We start from the raw sequence: 27,560 nt of genomic DNA, 5'->3' as shown, positions 1-27,560 counted from the left end.
AATGCCCCCAAAGACTTGTCTACACTCAGATCTTATGGGGACATTTTCTCAACTAAGGGTCCCTTCTCTCTGGTGACTCCAGCTTGTGTCAAGCTGATACAAAACTAGCCAGGACAACAGTCTTACAAAATTTGGAACAAAAAAAGAATCTTAGATTTCAGATTTCCCTCCAAAAGAAATTTATCCCTTCAAACAGAATTCACCACACTGCCCAGTGTGACAGGTTAGAGACTTAGGCTTCTCCTTTGATACATGCTACTTCTCTGAGTTCTGTAGCTCCACAAAGATACAGTCATTGGCCACCATTAACATATGACCAAATTGCAGTGCAAGAGGTGGTTTGAATGAGAATGTTCCCCATAGGCTCATAGATTTGAATGCTTGGTCACAGGGAGCAGGCGCTATTAGGCGGTGTGGCTTTGTTAAAGTAAGTGTGACCTTACTGGAGCAAGTGTGTCACTGGGGTTGGACTTTGGGGTTTCAAATGCTAAAACCAAGCCCAGTGGCTCTCTCTTCCTGCTACCCGAGGATCCGGATGTAGAACTCTCAGCTACCACCTCAGCATCATGTCTACCTGTGTGCCACCATGTTCCTGGCCGAGACAATAATGGATTAAACCTCTGAAACTGGAAGCCTGCCCCAATGAAATGTTTTCTGTTACAAGAGTTGCTGTGGTCATGGTGTCTCTTCATAGCAACAGAACACTGGCTAAGATATCAATCTTGAAACATTTATTTATAGACTGAAATTAAAAGTCTTGAAGTTTTCTAATGGCACTCAAAGGCCTAACTTTACTATCATTCTATTAACTTGAAATTAGACAAGTCAACTTACCTGTTTTCAGAAAACCAAACTTAAACAAAAAACTTGTGTGAGAATCAAAGAAATAAAAATCAATACAACTTCTCCTAGGAAAGCAAATTTGTGTCAATACAAGAAAACTAATTTTAAAAATTCAAGGCAAAAACATAAGTTTGAAGCCAACATAGGCTACATGGCAAGGCTCTGGCCCAAAACACACACACACACACACACACACACACACACAAAGAAGAGAAACAAAAACAAACAAACAAAAAAACCAAAGAATACATAATAACCATAGATGCAGAAAATGCAACGGGAAAAATCCAGCAATATCAGGATAACAATGCTTAATAAGCTAGTAATAAAAGGGAACTAACATCATCAAGCCTGATAAATCATAAAGACTGAAAAACTCTTTGCTCTTAAAGTGAGAACCATAACAAGGACGCCCACTCTGCCAGTCCTGCACAATGCTGTGCATATTGTTCTAATCATGTCATTTAGACAGGAAAAGAAACAAATGGCTGAATTGGAAGGAAGCAAGAGTCTATTTTAAGATGACAAGATCCAATATATAAAACATTCTGGGCTGGGACTAGAGAGGTGGCTCGGTGGATAAAAATGCTTGGTGAATTAGCCTGACGATCTGAGTTATATCCTTGATACCACAGTGGAAAGAGGAAACCAACTTCTCAAGTTGTCCTCTCACCTCCACACATACTTGGTAGTACCCACAGTCAGTCTGTCAGTCTGTCAGTCTGTCTTTCTCTCATACACACATACCACAAACTAATTATTAATTAGAAATAAAAAAATAAAATTCCGGTCTGAGGAGGTAACGCAGCCGCTAGTGCTTGCTCAGCACTCCCAGAGTCCTGGGTTCAGCCCCAGCTCTTCATAACCTGGGAGCAGTAGAACACAGGAGAGACCCTCAGGAGCTCAAGGTCATTCCTGATTATATACAAGGCCTGAGGCCAGCCCCAGTTACCTACGACCCTGTCTCACAGGAGGGAAAAGAAAGACAGGGCAATTTCATTGACAATAATGAGAACTTAAAAATCATAAGTAATTAGCAACAAATTTAACCTACATATAGTTTTTGTCCTCTGTAAATAGAGTACAGTCCAGCAAAATTAAAGACATACACATATAAGATCTCATCTCATACTTATGGGTTAGATGACAATAGTTCCCAAATTTATCAATAATTTAGTATGCTCCCTATAAGAATTCAGCTGCTCTTCTGTGTTTTTTGTTTTGTTTTTTGGTAAGACACCTTAAAAGTATATGAAAATGCATGGACTCAGAAGAGTAAATTATCTTTAAAAAGATCAAAGACAAAAGACTCATACTTGTCAACTTCAAAACTTATCACAAAGTCACAGTATTCCAGAAATATTGTATGTAAGGAGAAACACACAGGTGAACGGAACAGAGCTGAGACTTCACAAGTGAACTTTGACATTTCTAGTCAATTCTATGTGTCAAATGGTAGTCTTTAATGAGTGGTAGTGGGACAGTATTCCCACTATTCACATGTAAAAAATGAAGTTTTACACATTAGCTCAAATTCGATGGTTAACTCTAAATATAAAATGAACACATTTAAGACTCAGAACATATAACACAAACACTTGTGGCCTTGGATTAGGTCATGGCTTTTCAGACAATAGCAAAAGCACAAACCACAAAAGTATATAAATAATGGGTTTCATCAAATTTAGGTCTATGCTACAAGCTTCAGAAACCATTAAGAAAGTGAAAAGAAGCAGGGCATGGCGGCACATGTCTTTAATCCCAGCATTCGGGAGGCAGAGGCAGGCAGATATCTGTGAGTTCAAGGCCAGTCGGACGCACAGAGTGAGTTCCAGGGCCAGAGCTACATTGAGACTCTGTCTATGAAACTGGCAAAGTATCTGACAAACATCTTCATAAGACAGAGCCAAATGGCCAACAGGCACATGAAGAAAAAGATCAATATCAACTTCTGAGGAAATTCAAGCCACAATGAAAACCACATCACAGCTGCCTGGGAAGGAGACAAGTGTTAGTGAAGAACACTGGGCCCTTCCACGTTTGGGGATGAAAAATAGTACAGCTGCTTTGGAAAACACTTTGTAGTTTCTTGAAAGTCTAAGCACAAAGCTAGCATGTGATTCAGAAATTTTATCCCTAGATATACATCAAAAGAAATGAAAACATAGGGGCTGGAGAGATGGCTCAGCCATTAAGAGCACTGGCTGTTCTTCCTGAGGAACCGGGTTTAATTCCCAGTACCCAAATGGCAACTCACAACTGTCTGTAACTCCAGTTGTAGGGATCTGACACCCTCACACAGATGTATACAGGCAAAACACCAGAGTACATTAATAAATAAATAAATCTTACCAAAAAAAAAAAAGGAATGAAAACATGTACCTACAGAATCCTGAGAACAATTGTTTGTAGCAGAACAAACAGAAATGTCTTCCAATTGATGAATGAATAAATATGGTTTTATTACTGCTATTAATACTATTCAACAATGAAAAGTAGTAAAGCATTAATGAATCTACCAACACAGATGAGTCTTGCCATCAGGCTAGCTGAAAAAGTTCAGTCACAAAAGAGCTCACATTGCACATTCCATTTATAAGAGAAGTGATGAATAGGTTAATTTATACACAGATTAGGATAATGGTTATCTAGGATTAGAAAGGAATTTTTGGAGTGGGAAGACTTGAGAGTGACGGCCATTATGGATCTCTTCTGTTTTATTGTTAACGTTTTTAATTAGTAGCAATCACGTAAGAATTGACTGTCATTAAGACAGCTAGTGTGAGGCCAGGAAGCCTTGCATTGTGCTCTGTGTTTCCTAGAGAGCAATACATCAGGATGGCTTCAAGTGACCCCAAGAGACCAAAGGGCTTATGACTCTTATGCCCTCTTCATACAGACAGGCAAGAAGATCACAGAAGAAAAGCTAGATGTCTCAATATTGCAGGATTTCCTAAGTGCTCTGAGAAATGGAGACAATGCCTGGGCAGGGAAATTTAAAACTGATGAAATGGCAAAGTTGGACGCAACATTTACATTTGGGAAATGAAGGACTGTGGGCCAGTTTGCAGGAGGCCTCAAGGAAAAGGCTACTATTGCTGCCCATAGATCACTGTCTGAATTCTTCTTTTGTTCAGAATTCAGACCCAAGATCGAAGCTACAAATTCTGGAATCTCTAATGTAGACGTGGTTAAAACAACAACAGGTGAGTGAGACGCCAAACAGCTTAAGCAGAGAAGAAAAGCAGCCATGCATCAGTAAGGTGGTGAGGCAGAGGGACACATATGTGAAGGACGTTCTAAGAACAAGTCAAAGACAAAGTCTCATGGTAAAAAGGGTCTCACTGATTTTGTTCACAAAAAAGTGAAAAGAACAAGATAAGGAGCAGCAGTAGGAGGAAGGAGGGAAAACAACTATTTTATTTGGCTCAATTTCTTTGAGTCAGTCTCACCAAACTCCTGATCCCTCTGCAGTACTGGGATTATAGGTATGTACCACCATGCTGAGCTAAAAAAAATGTTTATCTGTCTTCTTACAAATATCATAGAGGGGAGAGCCATAATCCAAACATCTTATTTGAGTGTGTTTACTGTCTTCATTGGGTTTAATTTAGAATTTGGTCATCACTGCCCCAGCTTCTCAAACCTTCAGTTTACTTAAAGTTGACACATGTGTCTGGCACTCCTTAAACTGTATCAAATTTGTACATGTTTCCAAACATTTTAAAATGAAAAGGTACTTTGTGTTCTCCTTACTCTGCAATTTGCTTTTGGTATGACAGAGCATTTTGAATTTGTTTCTGGCATTTTGCTTTCAGTTTGTGAAGTGATATTAGCATGGTTACCGGTGAAAACCCTGAGTTGAAAACTGTACATATCTGTAGTTTGTAAAGTAAAAAACCAAGGTCTTGATGCTCCTTGCCTGGCACGGGGAAGATCCCTTTTGGAAGGGCTGTAGTTCAAGGTGTGCACTGTGAGGCTAAATCTGTTGACACAGGGATGGCTCCCAATAGCTTCAGGTTGTCTTGTTGTCTTTCTATGTGACACAGCATTCTGCTGACATTTTTTCAGCTGTGAAAAAGAGAAGCTAGCATGAGTATTTGGTTTTTTAAGTTTTGTACAGTAGATATATGTTAGTTTTTAGATAAACTGCAGAACTCTTCATTGCTAGCAAAGAAACATCAAATAAATGCATGTTCAAGAACCCTCTGTAGCTAAGCACGATTTCTGTATATTTATAATTGCTGCAGTGTTTTGGAAGCTAAAAAATTACATATTAAAAAAGTCATATTGCCGGGAGGTGGTGGTGCATAACTTTAATCCCAGCACTTAGGAGGCAGAGGCAGGTGGATCTCTGTGAGTTCAAGGTCAGTCTGATCTACAAAAGCTAGTTCCAGGACAGGCTCCAAAAGCTACAGAGAAACCTTGTCTCAGAAAACCAAAAAAGCAAAACAAACAAACAAACAAAAACCCAAAAGAAAAATTAAAAAGTCACATCAACTAGGTGCTGGGGAGATGACTCAGTGGTTAAGAGCACATAATGTTCTTGCAAAGGACCAGAGTTCAATTCCCAGAACCCACATTAGACAGCTCACAGCTCCAGTTCCAGGTAATCTGATAGCCCTCGGACTCACCCCCTGATAAATAATAATTAAAATTTTAAAAAAAATAAAATTTTTTTAAAAAAGATCACATAAACTAAACTTTAGCATTGTAAACATTTTAAGTGTACAGTTCAGCAATTAAGTATATTCACACTTTGTGAAACAGACTTCTAGGGCATTTTCATCCAGGAAAACTAAAACTGTGTACCAATACATGACAATACCTCACGTCCTCTTAAAACCAGCTCCCACAAAGTACTACTTTACTATCTCTGAGAACCCGACTACTTCCTGAAGCTCCCATGCGCAGCACTGTAATACTTGCCTTTGGTGACTGCTTTATTTCACTTAGCACAGCATTGCAACATGTGACAGGAATCGTTTCTGAAGCCTGAGAACCCTCTGCTGCAAATGTGCACATACTGTTAACCTTTCATCATCCACACACATACAGCTGTTTTGAGTGATATTACTACAAGTGAAGTGTGCAAGCCTGCTTCGGATCTGATTTCTGGTGCTTTAAACTTCTGGGTGGAAGCAGAACTGCTAGATCATGGAGCCTTCTTTGGAAATGGTTATGAATGGACTAAAAGTCACTGAGCTCTGTATTTTAAATTGGTAGTCTATTTATAGGAAATCATATTTAAATAGAACTATTAAAATATAATTCGCTAAGAACAAATAAAATATATACTTACTTCAAGAACTCTAATAGAACTAGACAATTAATTAATGTAGTTAAATAACTTGCCAATCTTCTCATTCATGTAACTTAGACTCTTTTTCAATAGCCTGGCTAGAAGTGAAGGCCTTTGTTTATTTTTTTTTTTTGACATTGCCTAAGTGCTGCTTTTTAAATTAATTAATTTATTTTTAATTCATGTTCACTGGTGTTTTGCCTGCATGCATGCCTATGTGAAGGTATTGTATTTTCTGGAATTGAAGTTACAGACAATTGTGAGCAGTCATGTAGGTGCCAGGAATCGAACCTGGGACCTCTGGAAGAGCAATCAATGTTCTTAACTGCTGAGCCATCTCTCCAGTCTACTAAGTGCTGTTTTTAATCATTTAAAATTTTGAATCAAGAAATAGTGTGAAAAATAACAAATTTATAATAACCATGGCAATATTTATTTCCTTTGTTTTAGGAACATCATTCAGCACATTAAAAAAAAAAGATAGACCAATGAAGCAGAACTTTACTCCTTTGACCTCATGGATACCTTTCGAAATTTAATCATCAGCACTGGGGGTGGGGGCAGAGGCAGGAGGATCTCTGAGTTCAATGACAGCCTGGTCTGCAGAATGAGTAAGTTCCAGGACAGCCAGGGCTACAGAGAACTCTTGTCTTGGAAAAAAGAAAAAATATTTAATCATAATTATTTCACATAAAAGATATTAAAAAGTGAGAGTTTGACTTTTTGGCAGTAAAAATTATATAGTAGTAATAAATCAGGGCTGAAGAGAAGGCTCGGCAGCTACAAACACTAGCTCTTCTTTCAAAAGACCCAGATTCAATATTCCCTGCACTCCCTTGGCATGTAACAACATCTCTAACTCCAACCCTGGGGATCTGATGCCTTCGTCTGGTCTCCAAAGGCAACATACACACACGGCACACAGACATACATTCAGGTAAACACTTATATACATAAAATAAAAAAATAAAATCTCAAAAAAGTTAGAATAAAAATGAAATTAAAAAGTCCTATCTTCAATGTCATTGACTGAGAAAAAAGGCAATAACTTAAAAAGTAAAAGAAGCAGGAGAAAAAAACATTTTAAAGTACACCAAATCCAAACTTGCCTCATCTCTAATTACTATATAAAAGCAGAAAAGCCAACAGCAATACAGACAACCATTAGTGCTCAGAAGCCCATTCCTCTTCTGCTTCATCCAGACATTTCAATACTTTCAAGACTCAGAAGCACGATTTTAGCAGGATGAGAGTAAGATAAGCTCAAAGACTTCTCATGAGTTTCTCTAATTAGACAAAGAAAGAACGCTAAATGGACATTTTAAAAAAAGCCAGCAAAAATAAGAAACACTACTTTCTAATCACTTTTAAAATAACTGGTTCCAGTGGTTCATACTAAATGCAAGACAAGTTTGGCATTCAACTTTCCATGCTGATCCCAAGGCAGATACCTAGCTATAGACAGTTACTATGTAGGACTGGTTTCCTTCAGCTAATAATACATCTTATACACTTTAACAGCTTTCCTGAATAATTTTTTGTGGTTGATTGTAAAGGAAGGTGGAAATACTACCAGTCATTGGCACTGATTTCAGACTCTTATTGTAGACTTTTTTTTGAAGTCCGTCTATGTACAGAAGCAAAATTACGAATAGCATTTCGAAGAGTCGCGTTCCCCTCAGAAATATCAGAAGAGTTGATGACTGAATGTAAGGCCCGGTTATATGCTGCAAATGAAGGATTGCACAACAATGAATAAAGTCAGATTCTAAACAACTCTCCTACTTCTTTTTCCTATCAGTAACTTCTTTACCCAAAATGCCACTGAAAAAACGTTTATTGAGTATTTAGACTAGAGCAAGCCCTCTGTAAGCACAGGAAAGAGGATACAGAAAATGGCAGCAGAGTTAAAGTTGTGGGGCAGTACTTCCACACCACAGGCACATACAGATGGTCACAATAATAGGAAGACACATATGAACCAACAGCATTTGAGAAGCTGTGCCATTTGAAGTGGACTCTAGGGATTGACAGGAGGAAAGAAAAGAAGGCATTACAAGTAGAGAACAAAGTGGATGAGATGCAGAAGTGTATGAAGAAGTTTGGTGAGGCTGCAGTTTGGCCTGAGACCAGAGAGAAGTACATAAAATATATCATGCATTTCACTGTTAAGAGAAGGTTTAAAGTAAGGGAATGATAAGATTCATAGGATGGACACATTCATACCACAGAGATGAAGCACACTAACAATGTAAACACTGGCAACATTTTCAGTGTTATGTGAGGCTGACCGAGCTCCTATGTTCTATAAGTCCATTTAGTGATGAACAAGAAACATTAGCAACTACAAGAATGATTCTATTCTCTCAGCTTGGGATAGTTTGTTTGTTTGTTTGTTTGTTTTCCCAGACAGGGTTTGTCTATGTAACAATCCTGGAATTAAGCTTTGTAGACCAGGCTGACCTCAGACTCACGGAGATCCGCCTGCCTCTGCCTCCCAAGTGCTGGGATTAAAGGCGTGCGCCACCATCGCTTGGCTACTTGGGACTCTTGACAGAGGTCCTTATCTTTGTTTCACCAGCAGAACAAACAGACTAATGATGTGGGATTCCCCTCTGTATGCTGTGAAATATGTTTTATTGTCATTGGTTAATAAAGAAGGTGTTTCGGCCAGTGGCTTAGCAGAATAGGGCAAGGCAGGAATTCCAAGCAGACAGAAGAAGAAAGAAGGCAGAGTCAGTGAGACGCCATGTAGCCACACGACCTCATGATGATGCACAGATTAATAGAGATGGGTAAATTTAAGAAATAAGAGCTAGCAGGCAATATGCCTAAGTGATTGGTCAAACAGTATTGCAATTAATATAGTTTCAGTGTGATTATTTTCAGATCTGGGTGGCCAGAAAACAAATGAGCAGTCTCTGCCTAGAGTCTAATATGGATATATATTTGTAAGTCTTTATTAGACACCATTAAAATATGTGAATAACAGACTCTTAATTTAGCCATAAAGGACAAACTCTTAATAATGTTCAATTAAGGGAAGATCTGGAGCCCAAGTCCTCTTACATATAATGTAATGAGTTGGAAATGCTTCTCTATCATAAAAAGGACTAACCAGAAATGAAACTATAACAACTTTCATTGTCTCACATAGTTGTTTTATAAAATTCTCTTATATATAAACATATAGTAAGTTCTTAAATTCTAAATAACCATAATCACTACACACACACACACACAAAATTTTAATTACTATTAGGACTTAATAGTAACTCCTTAAGATACTTACCTCTGTAGTTTTTATAGAAAATGCAATTGTTGGCACAGGTATCAGGATGGGCATCCCAAAAATCAGGACCACAACAACATAATGGAGGTAAAGTGATATTATAAAGCTTCATTTTCTCCTGGACCTGGGCTCGCAAAGCTTCTACATATCTATAAAAGTACAGTGTAGTCAGGTCAATCAACGACTAGGAGAACAAGCATAAATCTTGATTTTATACCACTTTTCAGTGCTCTGTACCCCAAGTCTTCCTATGCAGCAGGAAATAGCACTAGGACAATACAGTGCTAGTCTCAAGATGTACTAGCCAATCCAACAGCGGTGGAGTATCCACCCTAAATGAGGAAAAGTTTGAGAAGACAAACCAAAGGTGTTTGTCTGTCTTTCTCTCTCTTTGGTTTTGAAACAGGGTTTCTGTATGCAGCCCTGGCTATCCTGGAACTTGCTCTGTACACCAGGCTGACCTCTAACTCAGAGATCCTCTTGTTTCTGCCTCCTGAGTGCTGGGATTAGAGGTGTGCACCACCACTGCCTAGCTACACCAAGTCTCTTAAGGAATATGAGAAAAACCTACTTTCTGTCTCTTCTAGAGCCAGAATTTCATGCAGAATGTTTAAATTCACCTTACATATTCTTTTTCTCTCTGGTGCTGTTTTTCTCTGGCTCCCTTCATTTCTTCAAGCTGTAACTGGGCTAAGACATCACTTATTTTCTGCTCTGGACAAGGCTCTCCACGACAGTGCACTCTCAGGAGCCTCTGCTCTTCAGCATAGCGCTGCTGCTCTTTCCGTCTCTTAATTCTGAAAATGAAACAAAACATACTTAGGAATTTTTAAAAGCGGTTATTTAAAATTAGCTTCCTTATACAAATAACTCAAGAAATTCCTTAAAAAGGGCAACACAAAATCAGTTTAGCAACTCAAGAACTTTATAGTTTATTTTTGTTTTTGAGACAGTTTCTCTGTATAGCTCTGGCTGTCCTGGAACTCACAGAGATCTGCCTGCCTCTGCCTCCCTAGTGCTAGGATTAAAGGTGTGCCCTCCCTCCTGCCACAAGAGCATTTTAGAAGTGTTTGTGCTGGCTGACCTGAGTTTATCTATGTATGTTGGGGTTTTGCTTGCATGTATGTCTGTGTAAGAATTGACACATCCTCTGGAACTGGAGTTACAGACAGCTGTGAACTGTCATGTGGGAGCTGAGAATTGAATTTGGGTCCTTTGGAAGAGTGGCCAGAGTGGCCAGTGTTCTTAACCACTGAGTCATTCTTCAGCCCCGAGTTTATCTTCTAATCTATATAAATTGCCTCTCAAAGGGAAACGAGAAATTGCCAGTAAGACACTTGCTGTTAGAATCCCAGCACAAGAACAGGCTCAGGTTAAAACTGGTAGGTGGGACATTTGCCACTACCAAAATGCTTTAACAGGTACCAGATTTGTCCTCACATCAAAGAAACTTAAATGGCAAATACAATAAAATGAAATAAACAACAGCTTTCAAGACACTAATCTCAACCACAAAACCACAGTCATCCCTAGAAGGTGACAAAGCAAAAAGCCATTCCAGTCACTGCCAACCTTCAAATACTGCTATCCTAGGCAATAGCACAGGGGCGGAGAATTTAAATGGAACCTAGTAGATTTGAGTAAAACACATTTGTAATAGCAATACATTTACCAACCAAAAGGTAAAAAATAAAACACAATGTTAAATATTGTCTTAGGATTTCTACTGTGATAAACACCAAACCAAAAGCAACTTGGGGGAGGAAAGGGTCTGTTTTGCATCTTATAACTCAGAAGTCATTGCAGTAACTCAAGGCAGGAATCTAGAGGCAGAGATGGGAGCAGAAGCCATTGAGGAAGGCTAATTATTGGCTTTCGTCTCCTGGCTTGCTCAGACTGCTCTCTTAAATAATTTAGGCCCACCTGTCCAAAGTTAGCACCACCTACAGTGAGGTGGGCCCTCCCACATCCATCATTAATCAAGAAAATATGCCAAAGACTTACCTACAGGCTAACCTACAGAGGCATTTTCTCAATTAGATTCCCTTTACTGAGATGTGTCTAAGTTTGTGTTACACACACACACACAAAAAAAAAACCCAAACAGTACAGATATCCAACCTAAGATTACCAAGAGTGTAAATGAGAATGCCCCCACAGAGTCACAAATTTCAATGATTGATCACTAGGGAGTGGCACTATTTCAAAAGATTAGGAGGTATGGTCCTGTGGGAGAAAGTATTTAACTGAGTATGTGTTTCCAGTTTTCAAAAAATCCTAAACCTGACATGGTGGTGCATACCTTTAAACCCAGCAGGTAGATCTCTGAATTAGAGGCCAACCTGGACTACAGAGTGAGTTCCAGGATAGCTAGGACTACCGAAAATCCCTGTCTCAAAAAAAAAAAAAAAAAAAAAACCCCAGATAAAAGCCCACGTCAAGCCCACAGTCTCTCTCAGTCCCCCCCACTCTCTGTTTATGGACCAGGATGTAGACTCTCAGCTACTGCTCCAGTACCTGCCTGCATGCTGCCATGTTCCTCATCATGATGATAATGAACTAAACCTCTGAAACTGTAAAACCTCCAATGAAATGTTTTCTTTTAGAAGAGTTGCCACGGTCATGGTATCTCTTCACAACAACAGAACAGTGACTAAGATACCAAGAGGCAGGAAAGAGGCAGGGAAGTAACTCGTTATGAGCAGAATAATCAAGATCATCTAACACTGTTGTGTTGGAATTACACAGAATGACATTCTCATGGTTATTACAGTCATATCTTACAGGTTCAAAAATCAAATCTGCTGGGCATGGTGGCACATATACACCTTGGCATTCAAGAGGCTGAAGCAGGAGGATCATCCCATATGTGAGGCCAGCCTAAGCTATACAATGAGTTTCCAGGTCAGTCTGTGTTACATAGTGAGACCCTGTATTGAACAACAAGAAGTAACATGAAAAAGACTTACATAAATCTTCTAGGGTTGAAAGATGCAATTTCTGAGATGCTAACTATGATTTTGTCATATATATAAATCTATAAGCATAAAGACAGAAACTCTAAGATGAATCACAGCAAAGGGGGTGCTAATAAAAAAGCAGATTAAATAGGCCAGATTAAAAATCTGAAAAAGAAATTCCATATCTCCAAAGATTATATACAAATGGACCAAGATGTGTGTGCAACAATAATATCACTCACTATCAAAGAAATGCAACCCAAAGTTACAATAAAGATAAAATCATCTAGCCAAGTATGGTGGTACACACCTTTAATCCTAGGTCTTGGGATGCAGAGGCAGGAGGATCTCTATTGAGGCCAGCCTGGTCTATATACTGACCAGCTGACTGAGTTCTAAGTCAGCTATGTAGAGAGACCTTGTTTCAACAACAACAACAAAAAAGATCATTTAATATCCACCAGGATTGCTACATTAAAAAACCCAAAGAGCTGGGTATGTACTGCAGTGGGTGGAGTGCTTGCTTAACATGCAGGAAGGCTTGGGTTCAACTTCCAGCATCACATAAAACTGGATGTGGCACATTCCTGTAATCCTAACATCTAGGGGGCAGAGATGAAAGGATCAGGAGTTCAAAGAGAGTCTGAGCTACATTGAGGTTCTGTCTCAAAAAAAGAAAGAAAAAGAAAATATGAGAACTATGCATGGTAGTGTGTATCTATAGCCCCAGTTAATGGAGAAGTAAAGAAATGAGGATCACAAGTTCAAGTCTAGCTTGGGCAAATAGCAAAACTTTGCCTGAAAACAAACAAACAAACAAAAAGAATATGAGAAATTAAAAACCTTGTTAATGGAATTCAAAATGGCATGCCACTATGGAAAACAATTTGAAGTCTTTTTAAAAGTAAAAGCATGGGCTGGAAAAATGCCTCAGAGGGTAAGAACACTGGTTTTTCTTCCAGACCTATGATTCAATCCTAGCACCAACATGGTGGCTAACAACTCCAGTCCCAGAGAACCTGACATTCTCTTCTGGCCTCCTTGCACATACTATGTACATGGTACCACACACATGCGCTCTCTCTCTCTTTCTCTCTCTCTCTCTCTCTCTCTCTCACACACACACACACACACACACTCACCCTCACTCTCTCTCTCACACACACACAATGTTCTCTCTCTCACACACAAACACCCATATACATTAAATGAATAAATAAAAACTTAAAAATAAAATGACTTTTTAAAAGGGTACAGTATACCTGAGCAGTTAAAAGGAAGCATATATGTACAAATATATCAAGTATAGATCATATATATATATATATATATATATATATATATATATATATATATATCTCAGAGCAAAGAAAATGATGAGCTATAAAGAAGGAGACAGATCCAGAACCACTCCCCCACTTTTTTTCTTTTTTTTTGAGACAGTGTTTCATTATGCTAAGTCTGGCTGGCCTGGAACTCACAATATAGACCAGCCTGGCCTTGAACTCATACAGCTCCACCTGCCTCTGTCTCCACACACTTAGCCTATGTCCCAAACATTTTTAAACTCAAGAGTAGACATTAAAATGTATGTAAGATTTAACAGCTCAGCAATAGAGGGTTTGCTTAGCAAGCGTAAGACCTTGGGAGTAAATAAATCCACAGTACCACACACAAAAAATACGTTTTTGGGTCTGGAGGGATGATTCAACAGTTAAGAACACAGGCTACAAAACAAAACAAACAAACAAACGTAAGAAAGAAAATTGGCTGCTCTCAGCACACACACAATGCTTCACAAACATCTTTAACTCCAGTACAAGGTATCTAACACCGTTTTCTGGCCTCCTCATGTACCAAATACACAAGTGGTGCACATACATATATGCAGGCAAAACACCTATACATATATTTTTAAAATGATCTGTATTCATAAATATTTTATATATATCAAAAATATACATGAACCTGCACACATGGATAAGGTAATAATTGATAGAACTATAAGGAAACATTAAAAAATTGAAATATAGCTGGATGGTGGTGGCGCATGCCTTTAATCCCAGCACTCAGGAGGCAGAGGTAGGTGGATCTCTGTGAGTTCAAGGCCAGCCTGGTCTACAAGAGCTAGTTCCAGGACAGGTTCCAAAGCTACAGAGAAACCCTGTCTCAAAGAGCAAATAAACAAACATTGAAATGTATGTGGGGGGCCCAAGTCCTTCGGATCGAGCACCTCCTCCAAAAAAACCTGAAATATACACAAAAATGTCAATGTCTTTTCCTCAATTACTGGCACAGGAAGTAGACAGAATAATGGAAATGATACAGTAGACTCTATGAACCAACTTTATCTAACTGAATCTATAGAGTAAGAGTTTAAGCATAATAGTTTTCCAATTGCAAAGCTCTTGAACTTGAAAATTTTGTCAGCACAGACAATACCCTATGACCAGCAGTTCTCAACCTGTGGGTCTCACTCAACCCCTTTGGGAACTGAATGACCCTTTCACAGGGGTTACCTAAGACATTGGAAAACAACGATATTTACATTACAATTCATAGAAGTAGCAAAAATTACTGCTATGAAATAGCAATGAGAATAATTTTATGGTTGGGGGTCACCACAACATGAGGAATTGTAATAAAAGGCTGTGGCATTAGGAAGGCTGAGAACCACTGCCCTAGACTATAAAACCAATGTCAATAAATTCAAAAGGATTCAAGTAATGCACAGCATATTTTCTGACCATAATAGAATTAAATTAGAAATGAATAAAAATTCTTAGAAAATTCAACATATTTGGGAACTGTATGATATACTTCCAAATAACTTATGAGAAAAAAAAGAAGTAGAATTTCGAAAGAAAGTTTAACTCAGTGAAATGATTTATACAGCTAAAGAGTATTTAGTTAAGGCTGAGCGAGGGCTCAGGGGATAAGAAGGGCTCTTCCAGAGGACCCACTAGGTTTCCAGAACTACATGGCACCTCACACTGTCTGTAACTCCAGTTCCAAGGGATCGGATGCCCTTTCTGGCCTCTGCAGGAACACACATGGTACACAGATATACATGCAGCAAAATATTCATATACATAATATAAATTTTTTAAAAGAGAGCATGTAGTAGGAAATTTCTACCATTAAATGCCTATATTAAAAAAATAAAATAAAAAGGGCCCCACATCAAAGACCTTAGCTTCTACTTTATAAAAAGAGAAAAATCAAGTTCAAGATAAGTATCAGAAAAGAAATAATAAAGGAAATATAGAGATCTGAAACAAACTGGAAAACAAAGAGAACAGAAAAAATACTGAATTGAAAAGTTAGTTCTTTGATAACTGTTAAATCAGTCTAAATGTGAGGGAAAAGACACTAATTATTAATAAAAAAGTAAAATGCTATCATTACATATTCTACTATAATATAGAAGGCTCAGGACACTTTCATGCCAAAAAAATTGACAACTTGGATACAGTTACAATGTGAAAGGTACGTATTATTAGAGTTCCATATCAGCAATAATGAAACTGCAGTTAAGAGATTTTTCACAATGAGAAACACAAAACCACATGGGTTCACAGGCAAATTCTACCAAATGATTAAGGAAGAAAAGAAACTAGCTGACACTCATCCAACGAGACTGATGAAGAAAAACTGCTTCTCAACTACTTTCTAACACTAGTATTACCCTTAGGTCAAAACAAAAAAAAAAAAACCCCAAATCAGAAAAAACAGAAGTGCAAGTTAGTATCTCTCATCATACATATAACAAAGTAATATATTTTGCCTGTTTTCTCTTCTGGAGCTGAGGACTGAACCCAGGTCTTGTGCACTAGGTAAGTACTCGACTACTCAACTAAATCCCCAATCACTATTCTGTCTGTTTTTGGTCTATTATGATATTGTATTGAAATGTCCGTTTATGCTGGCAGCATACAGGAATGCACACTTAGCTTTAGGCATCAATAATGTGCTCTGCAAACTTACTCAATTAACCTTAAAACTCCACTGGAGTTGTACAAAGTGGTCACGTCATTTTCAAATAAAGGCATCTTTAATCACTACTTCTTTGTTTAAGTTGTTTTATTTCGTTGTCTTGCCAGATTGCACTGACTAGAACTCTAGTATGACTTGAATAGATGTGACGAGGACGGGCGGCCTTGGATTTGGAAAGAAAGCGTTTAGCCTTTCATATCAAATATATTAGTGGTAAGATTTTCAATAGATGTTCTGTTCTGTATATAAAAAAATCCCTTCTCTTCTCAATTTGTTGAAAGGATTTTTAAAATTTTTAAATAGGTATTGGATTTTGCATGTGGTCACGCATGAAGTCACTCCCTCTCTAACTCCATTCCTCCTTTTGAATGCTAAACCAATTCTGCCCCTGGGGTACAACCCACCTGGTAATATTATGCTACTCTCTTAATATGCTGTTTGATTCTCTTTGCTCAGAACGCTGATAGAGTTGTGAGTAGTAAAAACTGTGTTTATAATATTTCAGGTAGAAACAATAACTTTTGGGAACTGAACTAGAGGTAATTCATTTTACATTTTTTTTTAAAGATTTATTTATTTATTAGGTATACAACATTCCTTCCATGTATGCTTGCATGCCAGAAGAGGGCACCAGATCTCATTATAGATGGCTGTGAGCCACCATGTGGTTGCTGGGAATTGAACTCAGAACCTCTGGAAGAGCAGTCAGTGCTCTTAACCTCTGAGCCATCTCTCCAGCCCCTCATTTTACATTTTTGCAAATAATTTGTCTCTATTTTGTTCATGTCCTTAGACTTTGTGCAACGCTAAATTTAAGAAATACCTGGGTTGGATCTACTTGGTATGCGTCCTAATGGAACAAAGCCCAAATGGCAAAGCACCCATTTAAAATCCTTACTGGAAAGAAATTTTGTGACAGGTTCCATGAGTTTCAGGATGGCCAGGAATTCCCCATGCAGCCAAATGTTCTAGTTTCCTTTCTGTTGCTATGATAAAGCATTTCAATCCCTCCTTAAGGGAAGAAATACTTTATTTAATCTTATACTTCCAGGTCACAGTCCTTCACAAAGGGAAGTCAAGGGCAGGAAGTCAAATAGGAACCTAATGTCAAACCATGGAGGAATGTGGCTTGTTGGCTTGCTCTCTAGCTCACTCCCTGGCTCATGTTTAGCTAGCTTTTTATACATCTTAGGACTACATGCCCAAGGAACAATACCACTCACAATGGGCTGGGCTGCTTACATCAATTAATAATCAAGACATTTCCTCATAAACACACCCACAGACAAACTTGATCCAGGTATATTTTCAATTGAGGCTTCTCCTCGCAAAACACTCCCAGCTGTGTCAAGATGACTAAGGCTAAATGGATTTCAAGGATGACTTTTGGTCCTCCTATCTCTTCCTAAGTGCTGGAATCATAGGTGTGTTGCCATCATGTAGTTTCCATGGTGCTGGAGATCATCCCAGGGATGTGTATATGCTAGGCAAGCAGTCTATCAAATGAGGTACATCCCCAGGCTACTCACTGAGTAGTTTATGCCTACTGTTGAGAAGTACTTCTTTTTTTATACACATTTTTTATTGACATTTATTGAGCTCTACATTTTTCTCTGCTCCCCTCCCTGCCTCTCCTCTCCCCACTTCAACCCTCTTGTCTTTTTCTACTTTCTACTTCCCATGTAGATTAGATCTATGTAAGTCTCTCTTAGTGTCCGCATTGTTGTCTAAGTTCTCTGAGATTGTGGTTTGTAAGCTGGCTTTCTTTGCTTTATGTTTAAAAACCAAATATGAGTGAGTACATGTGATAATTGTCTTTATGGGTCTGGGTGACCTCACTCAAAATAATGTTTTCTAGCTCCGTCCATTTTTCTGCAAAATTCAAGATGTCATTATTTCTTTCTGCTGTGTAGTACTTCATTGTGTAAATGTACCACATTTTCCTTATCCATTCTTCAGTCAAGGGGCAGTTAGGCTGTTTCCAGGTTCTGGCTATGACAAACAAAGTTGCTATGAACAAAGTTGAGCACATGTCCTTGTGACACGATTGAGCATCCTTTGGATATATTCCCAAAAGTGGTATTACTGGGTCTTGAGGAAGGTTGTTTCCTAATTTTCTGAGAAATCACCACGCTGACATCCAAAGGGGATGCACCAGTTTGCATTCCCACCAGCAATGCAGAAGTGGTCCCTTTTCCCCACAACCTCTTCAGCATAAGTTGTCATCAGTGTTTTTGATCTTGGTCATGCTTACAGGTGTAAGATGGAATCTCAGAGTTGCTTTGATTTGCATTTCTCTGATGACTGAGGATGTTGAACATTTTCTTAAGTGTCTTTCAGCCATTTTAGATTCCTCTGTTCAGAGTTCTCTGTTTAGGTCTATAATCCATTTTTTATTGGATTATGTAATCTTTTGGTGTCCAATTTCTTGAGTTCTTTGTATATTTTGGAGATCAGACTTCTGTTTGATGTGGGGTTAGTGAAGATCTTTTCCCATTTTGTAGGCTATCGTTTTGTATTGTTGACTGTGTCCTTTGCTTTACAGAAGTTTTTCAGTTTCAGGAGGTCCCATTTATTAATTGTTTCTCTCAGTGTCTGTGCTACTAGGGTTATATTTAGGAAGTGGCTCCCTGTGCCAATGAGTTCAAGTGTATTTCCCACTTTCTCTTCTATAAGGTTCAGTGTGGCTGGCTTTATGTTAAGGTCTTTGATCCACTTGGACTTGAGTTTTGTGCATGGTGATAGATATGGGTCTATTTTCATTCTTCTACATGTTGATATCCAGTTATGCCAGCACCACTTGTTAAATATGCCTTCTTCTTTCCATTTGGTATTTTTTGCTTCTTTATCAAAGATCAGGCATTCAAAGATGTGTGGATTGATATCCGGGTCTTCTATTCAGTTCCATTGGTCCTCCTGTCTGTTCTTATGCCAATACCAGGCTGTTTTCAGTTCTGTACCTCTGTAGTAGAGTTTGAAGTCAGGGATTGTGATGCCTCCAGAAGTTCTTTTATTGTACAGGATTGTTTAGGCTATCCTGGGATTTTTGCTTTTCCATATGAAGTTGAGTACTGTTCTTTCGAGGTCTTTGAAGAATTTTGCTGGGATTTTGATGGGCACTGCGTTGAATCTGTACAATGCTTTTGGTATGATTGCCGAGAACTACTTCTTAGGGAAAACAAAACACAACAAAAAGCTCTTCTGGAAAAAACCAATTACTCATTGTTGATAATGAACTTGGATCTCCAAGAGCTCTGATGGGGATATATGAAGAGATCAATATTATTCCCATACTTCCTGTGGATAGATAGATCTAATTGACTTGGGAAAAGTAGCTGTAAGTGTTCTGGAAAGGATTACTGTGAGCAAATGCTATCAAGTAATACCATGTGCCAAAAACATACCTTTCATATAAACAAGGGTCGGTTAATGGTACCTGATTCTAAGAAACTATTAACCAAGTATGGTAATTTGGGTAAGTGAGAAAGATAAGAGTTACACAGAAAGTTCTAATCTAGCCTGGACTACAAAACGAATGAGAGACCTTGTTTCAAAATAAAAATAATTTAAATAATAAAAACTCCCATAGCCATTTCAATATCCAGTAACCATTCACTCTGATAAGTAAGCAGTCATTAACACAAGGACAAGACATCCCACTAAGAAAGAGAGATTACTGTTAGTTAAAGGCTCAGGTGATTGTCAAGATTTCTTACTAATAAAGAATTTATTTGAGGCAGGGTCTCACTATGTCACCCTAGTTGGCCCAGAACTTGCTCAGTACACCAGGCTGGCCTCCAATCACAGAGATATTCCTGCCTCTGCCTCCCCAGTATTGGGATTAAAGGCATGCACCACCACGCCATCTACTAAAGTATTTTTAATGAAAGTGTATACATTCTATATTTTTAGATACAATGCTATTACACATTTAATAGGTGATGTTATAGTATAAAATAAAGATAAGTTTTATATGCACCAGGAATACAATTCAAGTGACTGTCTTTTGTGATATTTACTTTATTGCAGTGGTTGGGAACCAAACCCATAGTATCTCCAAAGTGTGCTTGAATATAACTCTAAAATATGCAAACCAGTGTTGCCTGGGTTAGAGGTAGAGGGTACAGAAGGCTGACAAGGGTCATATGACAAAAGTCCTGAGGGTGACAGCTGCCCCAGTTAGGGTTACTATTGCTATGTATGACCTTGACCAAAAGCAAGTTGGAGAGGAAAGGATTTATGAGACCCATACTTCCACAGCGTAGTCTATCACTGAAGGAAGTCAGGACAGGAACTCCAGTAGGACTGGAACCTAGAGACAGGAGCTCATGCAGAGGCCACAGAGGTTGCTGCTTTCTAGTGTGCTCAGCCTGCTTTCTTATAGAACCCTAGGCTACCAAGCCCAGGGATAACATTATCCACAATGGGCCAGGACCTCCCCCATCAATCACTAATTAAGAAAATGCCCTTATGGAGTAATTTACTAAATTGTGATTCCCTCCTTTCAGATGACTCTAGTTTGTGTCAAGTTGACATAAAACTAGCCAGCACAACAGGTATGTCTACTATCATGACACTGGTAGTGGTGGTTGCATGTGCTATACATGTCCAAACTTATCAACTTTTGGTGCTGCGGAGATGCCTCAGTCAGTAAAGTGTTTGCCATACCAGCATGAGAGTCTGAGTTTGGATTGTCAGCACCCATGAAAGTCAGGTGCAACAGCATGTGTCTGTAATCCCAGTACTGGTAAATACTTTTTCAAAGATTTATTTATTTATTTTATGTATCTAAGTGTTTTGTCTGTATATACACATGTACATGGGTGTCAGATACCCTGGAACTGGAGTGGTTATAAGCCATCATGTGGGTGCTGGGAACCCAACCAGGTCCTCTGTAAGAGCAGCCAAGTGCTCTTAACCACTAAATGACTCCTCTAGCCCATAGACTCATACTTCTTGAATAAAGCAAGACTGCTAAAAATTCTAGGCCTCTATCTATGTGTGGCAGACTGTCAACTCCAGGGGAAAATTAAAGCCTCCATTTTGTTAGGTTAAATTTAAGATCTAGACACCATACTACAAAACTAAAAGATGAGGCACTAGAAAAATAGGCATGGATGTTGTCAGTGTGCAGTTAATTCATCCGCATTCTGATAGCTAACTACTAGCCACTCCCAGGAGAGAGAAACAAAGACATGTTATACAAGGGTTTTCTCATAACTGCCTTCCCACATTTGCTAGTATTTTCTGAGCTACCCCTATAAATCTAAGCTGAGTATTTCTCAAAGCGCATAAAAACGTTTTTATGGTATGACTGAAACTGCAGCACAACATAAAGGTGTAATAGGGCAGAGGTGAGAAATCTCAATGCAATCTGGGCACAGGGAATCTCTTTATACCAGGGAAGATCAAGATTTAAAGGCAATGAACTTGGGAATGTGAGTTGGGTGATGTGGAAAAACCCCACACAGGCACACACAGAGGCGGTGCTGACTTTAACCTATGTGGCTCTCAACCTAAGTTAGAGAACGAAAGGAAAAGACTGCGAGTGCCAACTCAACAGGCGAGCCTAAGATCACTGGTGCTTGGCTAGGATCCATGTTTTCTTCTTTGTTCTGTTTTTGTTTTTGGAGATAGGGTTTCTCTGTGTAGCCCTGGCTGTCCTGGAACCTGCTTTGTAGACCAGGTTGGCCTCGAACACACAGAGATCCACCTGCCTCTGCCTCTCAAGTGCTGAGATTAAATGTGTGTGCCACCACTGCCCAGCTTGCTTGTTTTTTCTTTTTTTCACTTTTAAAGAAAGATTTCTTTATTTTTATTTTATGTGTATGCGTGTTTAATTTGCATGTCTGTCCATGCACCACATGCATGTGGTACCCACCAAGGTAAAAAGATAGCATTAAATCCCCTGGAGCTGGAGTTACAAATGGCTTTTAGGTACCATGCCGGTCCTGGGAATCAAGACTGGATCCTCTAAAAGAGCAGTTAGCACTCTTACTACTGAACCATCTCTTTAACCCTGTTCACTATTTCTTAATTATTATACTGTGAACTATGCTATGGTGACCTGGGCTTTTAAGGGTGGTTACAACTGCAACATCACGGTGGTCAACCAGTATTCCTTCCCAACTCTGTTCTGTAATGGTTCACCTTGATCAGCTCGACTGGACTGAGAACACTCAGGGGACTAGTAAAACATTCTTTTGGAGTGCCTATGAGTGGGTTCTGACCACTGACCAAAGAACTTTTCAAAAGAGAGCCAGTTAAGAAACATACTTTGAGAACATTCAAATTTGTTATGGTCAGTAATTCCTGACCTTGTCATAAAAGCAAATCTGATGAAGCAGAGTGAGGTTTTCAGTGATGAAATATAAACAGAGACCAGTGAATGACAACAGAAAAGATAATTATCAAATTCAAACCATGTGTTAGCTTGTGCACTACAACCAGCATCATAAACAATCTTTGGATGGTTCTCTTTATTTGGGCTGAAATCTTAGGTACCCCTGACAGGACAGAATTGATGGGTTAACCCCCTGCCTCCACCTGGATGTCCTTCTCTTCAGTCGGTTATCTCAACCTTTTGCTTCCAGTTCTACATTTCTTCACCCCCTCTGAAACAGCTTACAGATGGAGCACGCCACTAAAAAACAGTTTTTTAAGGTCACTTACTCCACTTGGTGCATGCTTTCTCTGCATAGGCAATGCTGTCCCAAACGGACAAATAATTTCAAGTATTACAATAGTCTGTGACACTCCAAAAAGCCACAGTACATAAACAAAAATGCATTCTATCTGTGTACTAAGATTTGAAGGTGTGTTGGGGAAAGGTCTAAAAGGGCTCTATGGGGCACTGATTAAAAAAAAAAAAAGGCTGAGGAACTGTGGGAACACTTTCCTGACCTTACTGACTTGCTAACTACTCCTTCCTTCTTGAAACTTTTTTCCTCAGCCTCTGAATGCATTGTTTCTGCTGCTAGGTTTCCTCATGCCCCTCTCTGGACCCATTCTTTCCTGCCTGCCTTGCCAGCTTATCTTCTTTAAGCTCTAGTAGGTATTTTCTTCCTCATGACATCACATTCTCTCACCCTAGTCTTAATCTATGGCTTCTGCTTCAGTTACCACCCACAGTCACCTGTAACTCACAAAGTCACAGCACTGCTATTGATTACAGCTTTGAGATCCAAGTCTACCTGTCAAGTTGACATCTCCACTGGATATCTCAGAGATATTTCCTCAAGGAAGAATCCATAATTGTAGCCAGAATTCTCAGAATAAGACTAACTACCATAGAGCACTTTCAGAAAGGAGCATAAAATCAAAAACGATAGTGCTACAAAGGTTAATAAAGAAACAAATGCTCTATAAACAAGTTTCTATTCTTTAGAGTCTGCGACGCGTCTTACGCAAACACACCTTTACTAATAAACAATAGAAGCCAGAGGAGGCCAAAACAATGGTGTGACTGCTATTACAATATTTCTCTGGTAATAAGGAAAAGTATTCTGAAACCAATGTCAAATTTTCAAAAAAAAAGAAGTAAGAATCCAAGAGACTACAAGTTGGTCTATAAATTCAATATACTGGGCATTTGCACAACTAAACAAGTAGATACTAATATTTACACTTCTGAAGTATACTCTAAAAACAAACTGATATCATTATGAATATGTATATAAAATAAAATAAAAACAATAATCTAATTTGGGAAACAATTCAAAACTTTGTGGGGTTTTGTTTTGCTTTGTTTGAGACAGGGTCTCACTAGGTAGCTTTGGCTAGCTTAAAACTGAATATATAGACCAGCCTGGCCTTGAAGTCACAGAGATCCACCTGCCTCTGCCTCCCTAGTGCTGGGATTAAAGGTGTGTACTATCATGTTCTACAGTATTCTTCTTATAACTCAATCTTCTTCCACATTGTAAGGCCATTCATATCACTAATCCTTTACAAAGTGAAACTAAAATACACAGAACTAAAAATAGGGGCTATCTTTTGACTCCTGAACCTTCTTCCTGTGTAATTACAGAAACTTACTAACACTAATAATACATTCAAATAAAAGGAATTCTTCTAAGATGGAGACACAGGCTTATTCATAAGTGAAGAGCTGCTCCGCTAGAAAAATACCTTCTCAAGGAGGTGTAAGTCTGTTTCTTTGCTCCACAAGACTAAATCCTAAAGCCTAACCTAGCACAGTCTCAGTCTTTGTTCAGACTGTTTTCCATGACTCCCATTTCCTAACTCTGAAAGAATTATTCCTTACCAATTAATTTAACAAGGTTTGGAGATATAGCTCAGTTAGTAGGATGCTTACATGGCATAAACCCTGGGCTGGATACTCAGCATGGCAGCTCACACCTGGAATTCCAGCCCCCAGGAGTTAAAAGTAGGGATTCTAGAAGTTCAGGGTCATCCTTGGTTACAGAGACTTCATGACCAACCTGAGCTACACAGATCCCATCTTCCCATATCCAATGATAATGATAATAATAAGAAGAAGAATTTAACATTTCTTACTGCAATATCTACTGGATGTTTTTTTCATACCTCAAGTCCATAGACCCCAGTTTAAATTTATCCTCTATTTATGTTATCTCTTTCTTGGGAGATGTGTTTAACAGTACTTCATTCATTTGGTAGCACGAGCCACAGATTTAGTTATCATCCTTAAATCCCTCTCTGAAAACTACCTTCTACTCTTTACCATCTTGGCCTACTCACGTGTGACAGGCCATGTTAAAAATTTCTAAAAATTAGGCGAAGGAGCCACCAAATCTGGGACAATTAGGCAGATCACTTAGAACAAAAAGGATAAAATCAACCTTATTAAGTTATTGAAATGAGCAAATGAGCTAATACTTCTAAAGCATCCAACGTCATACCTAACGGTAAAAACATTCAAGACTGGTGGTTACTGCTACCATGAATGATGTCTGAACCAACTGAACCCAGCAGTACTGCAACTGACTCCCAATAAGGGTTTAATCCATACTTTTAAATAATTTCATTCTCTTCTTGTCTTATGTAACAAACTCCTAGCAGCTAGTCTTATCTATTCCCACAATGCCTCTAATTGGGCTCCTGATTGTTCTCAGTATAAAGTCCAACTTCCTCCTGACACACTAAGCTCTTTATGATATTGTCTTTACGTCTTAAGGCTCAAATCTTGCCATTTATTTAGCTCTGATTACATTAGAAATGTCATATTGTCTCACAAATCACCACTTTTGCAATGCTAGTCCTTTAACCTACAATTCCCGTCTCCTCCTTCCCCATTCAAATTCCATCTTTATCTCATGCCATTCCTAGTAATTCTTCAATACTTAGATTTGGGAAGTCTTCCCTTTCTGCCACCCAGGCTCTCAACTTTAGTTTAAAACCAGTTTCTGTGCTCTCACATATTCTTTTGTTTCTTATAATAATAGCAGCCACTAACACCTACTGAAAACGCACCATGTTCCAGACACTGTGTCAAACTCATTTAGATATGATACTATCTTATTTTAATCAGCATAGCACCTTTACAGAGGTCCATCATGTTATCCTCATTATATAAGGAGGTAGGAGCCAGCTGGGAGGGGAGCCTTGTAACTCTTATTACAAAGCATGATGGTGATATATTTATTTATCTTTTCCCTATTCCTCAGCCAAATCTACCCTACAGGTTTCTTGAAAACTCTAATTGTGTTCTTCATTTCTCATATCCCTAAATCTAACACATCTAGCAATAAGTAGTAGCACAATAAGCAGCTGATAAATTAATGAAAACCACATAATTTCATTCTTATAAGAGGGCAAAGAGAAGCAAATCAATTCATTCTTACAAAACCGATCCATGATTATTTTTGAAAGTGTTTTTTTGCTTTCAAGTTAAAACACACAACCTCCACCAAAGAATGCATTGTTGTAAGGAAGGGCTACTTGTTCGTCACAGATGCCCAGCTAGCTTATACCCGAAATAACCATACAGAAACTGTATTAATTAAAACACTGCTTGGCCATTAGCTCTAACTTCTTATTGGCTAACTCTTACATATTAGTTTAACCCATCTCCATTAATCTGTGTATTGCCACATGGCAGTGGCTTACCAGAGATTCTAATTGGCGTCCATCTCAGGCAGAGGATCCATGGCTTCTCTGACTCTGCTTTCTTCCTCCCAGCATTCAGTTCTGTTTTCCCCACATACCTAAGTTCCACCCTATCAAAAGGCCAAGGCAGTTTCTTTATTCATTAACCAATGAAAGCAACACATAAACAGAAGGACCGCCTACAATGCATATTTGGTTTCTTAAACAAACAAAAAGAAAAAAAAATTAACCTATTTGTCAACAACATGATTTTAAGTCTTCTGATGCCACCTGCTAAACAACCAGCACCTTTCATACTATTTTTTGAGTATAAATCTAGGAGAATAGGAAGATTATCCAGTAGAAAACAGTGATTAAAAACCTTTTTTTCTTTAAAAGTCAGTTATCTTGCTAAATAAAAATTCTCCATTGATTATGTCACGTGTCATAAGATTTATATTAGGCATCAAACCTACAGGAGAGAAATATTGGTTCAGTGAAATAAACTGAGCTAAACACATTTCTATTCTGTCTTTAACCCAATGGACACACAAAGAACTGGAAGATAACTTTGATGTTGATCAGACCATAATTATGGCTAAAAGATAAGACACAGTAAGATAAATCTAGGATAGGTATCACAGACTTCTTCAAAGCCAATATCCTTACTTAAGTTCTAGTGTTGTTATTGAGTAAGATTATATAAGGACAGTTCTAAAGAACATTAAGAACATAAAGATTGAAGCTATAGATGCAATACTGTTAGTTGATTTCTTGCCTAGCATACACAAATTTTCGTGTTCAGTCCATGCAAGCCTGCAATCTCAGCAACTGAGATGTAGAGGCAGGGAGGTCAGGAGTTCAAAGTCATTCTCAACTACATAATCAACCGTGACTACAAGAAAACTTGCCTCAAAGGAAAAAAAATACAAAGGATCCATAAAATATTAGAGTTCTACCAAAAAATACACAAAAACTATACTTCATAAGGATTTTCCCTAGGACCCACTAACCTAGCCCAACACATATGCACACACACAATCTCTCTCTACCCCAGCCCCATTTACTAAGCCCCTTAGTGTCCCTGGCCAAGACT

General features: G+C 38.5%; 1 protein-coding gene across 7 annotated transcripts in view; it reads right to left on the bottom strand.

The window, feature by feature from the left end:
* Positions 1-4,301: 4,301 nt before the first annotated feature.
* The window catches only part of Ccdc15 (coiled-coil domain containing 15), a 71,096-nt gene continuing 47,837 nt past the window's right edge, over positions 4,302-27,560 (bottom strand). For 6 of the 7 annotated variants that reach the window (XM_048448772.3, XM_048448754.3, XM_087905714.1 and 3 more), the window contains 4 exons: positions 10,058-10,234; positions 9,438-9,586; positions 7,719-7,872; positions 4,302-4,914 (listed from right to left, as the gene is read on the bottom strand). In XM_048448772.3, the coding sequence (XP_048304729.2) occupies positions 7,745-7,872; positions 9,438-9,586; positions 10,058-10,234 (454 nt within the window). In that variant the 3' untranslated portion in view covers positions 4,302-4,914; positions 7,719-7,744. The remainder of the gene's footprint in view (positions 4,915-7,718; positions 7,873-9,437; positions 9,587-10,057; positions 10,235-27,560) is intronic. The other variant, XM_087905713.1, reaches the window with a different exon arrangement.

Source organism: Myodes glareolus, chromosome 4 (genome assembly GCF_982192425.1).
Source record: "Myodes glareolus chromosome 4, mMyoGla1.1, whole genome shotgun sequence".
Taxonomy (NCBI): Eukaryota; Metazoa; Chordata; class Mammalia; order Rodentia; family Cricetidae; genus Myodes; species Myodes glareolus.
The sequence above is the reverse complement of the archived record's forward strand: the minus strand, read 5'-3'. Positions and strand labels throughout refer to the sequence as shown.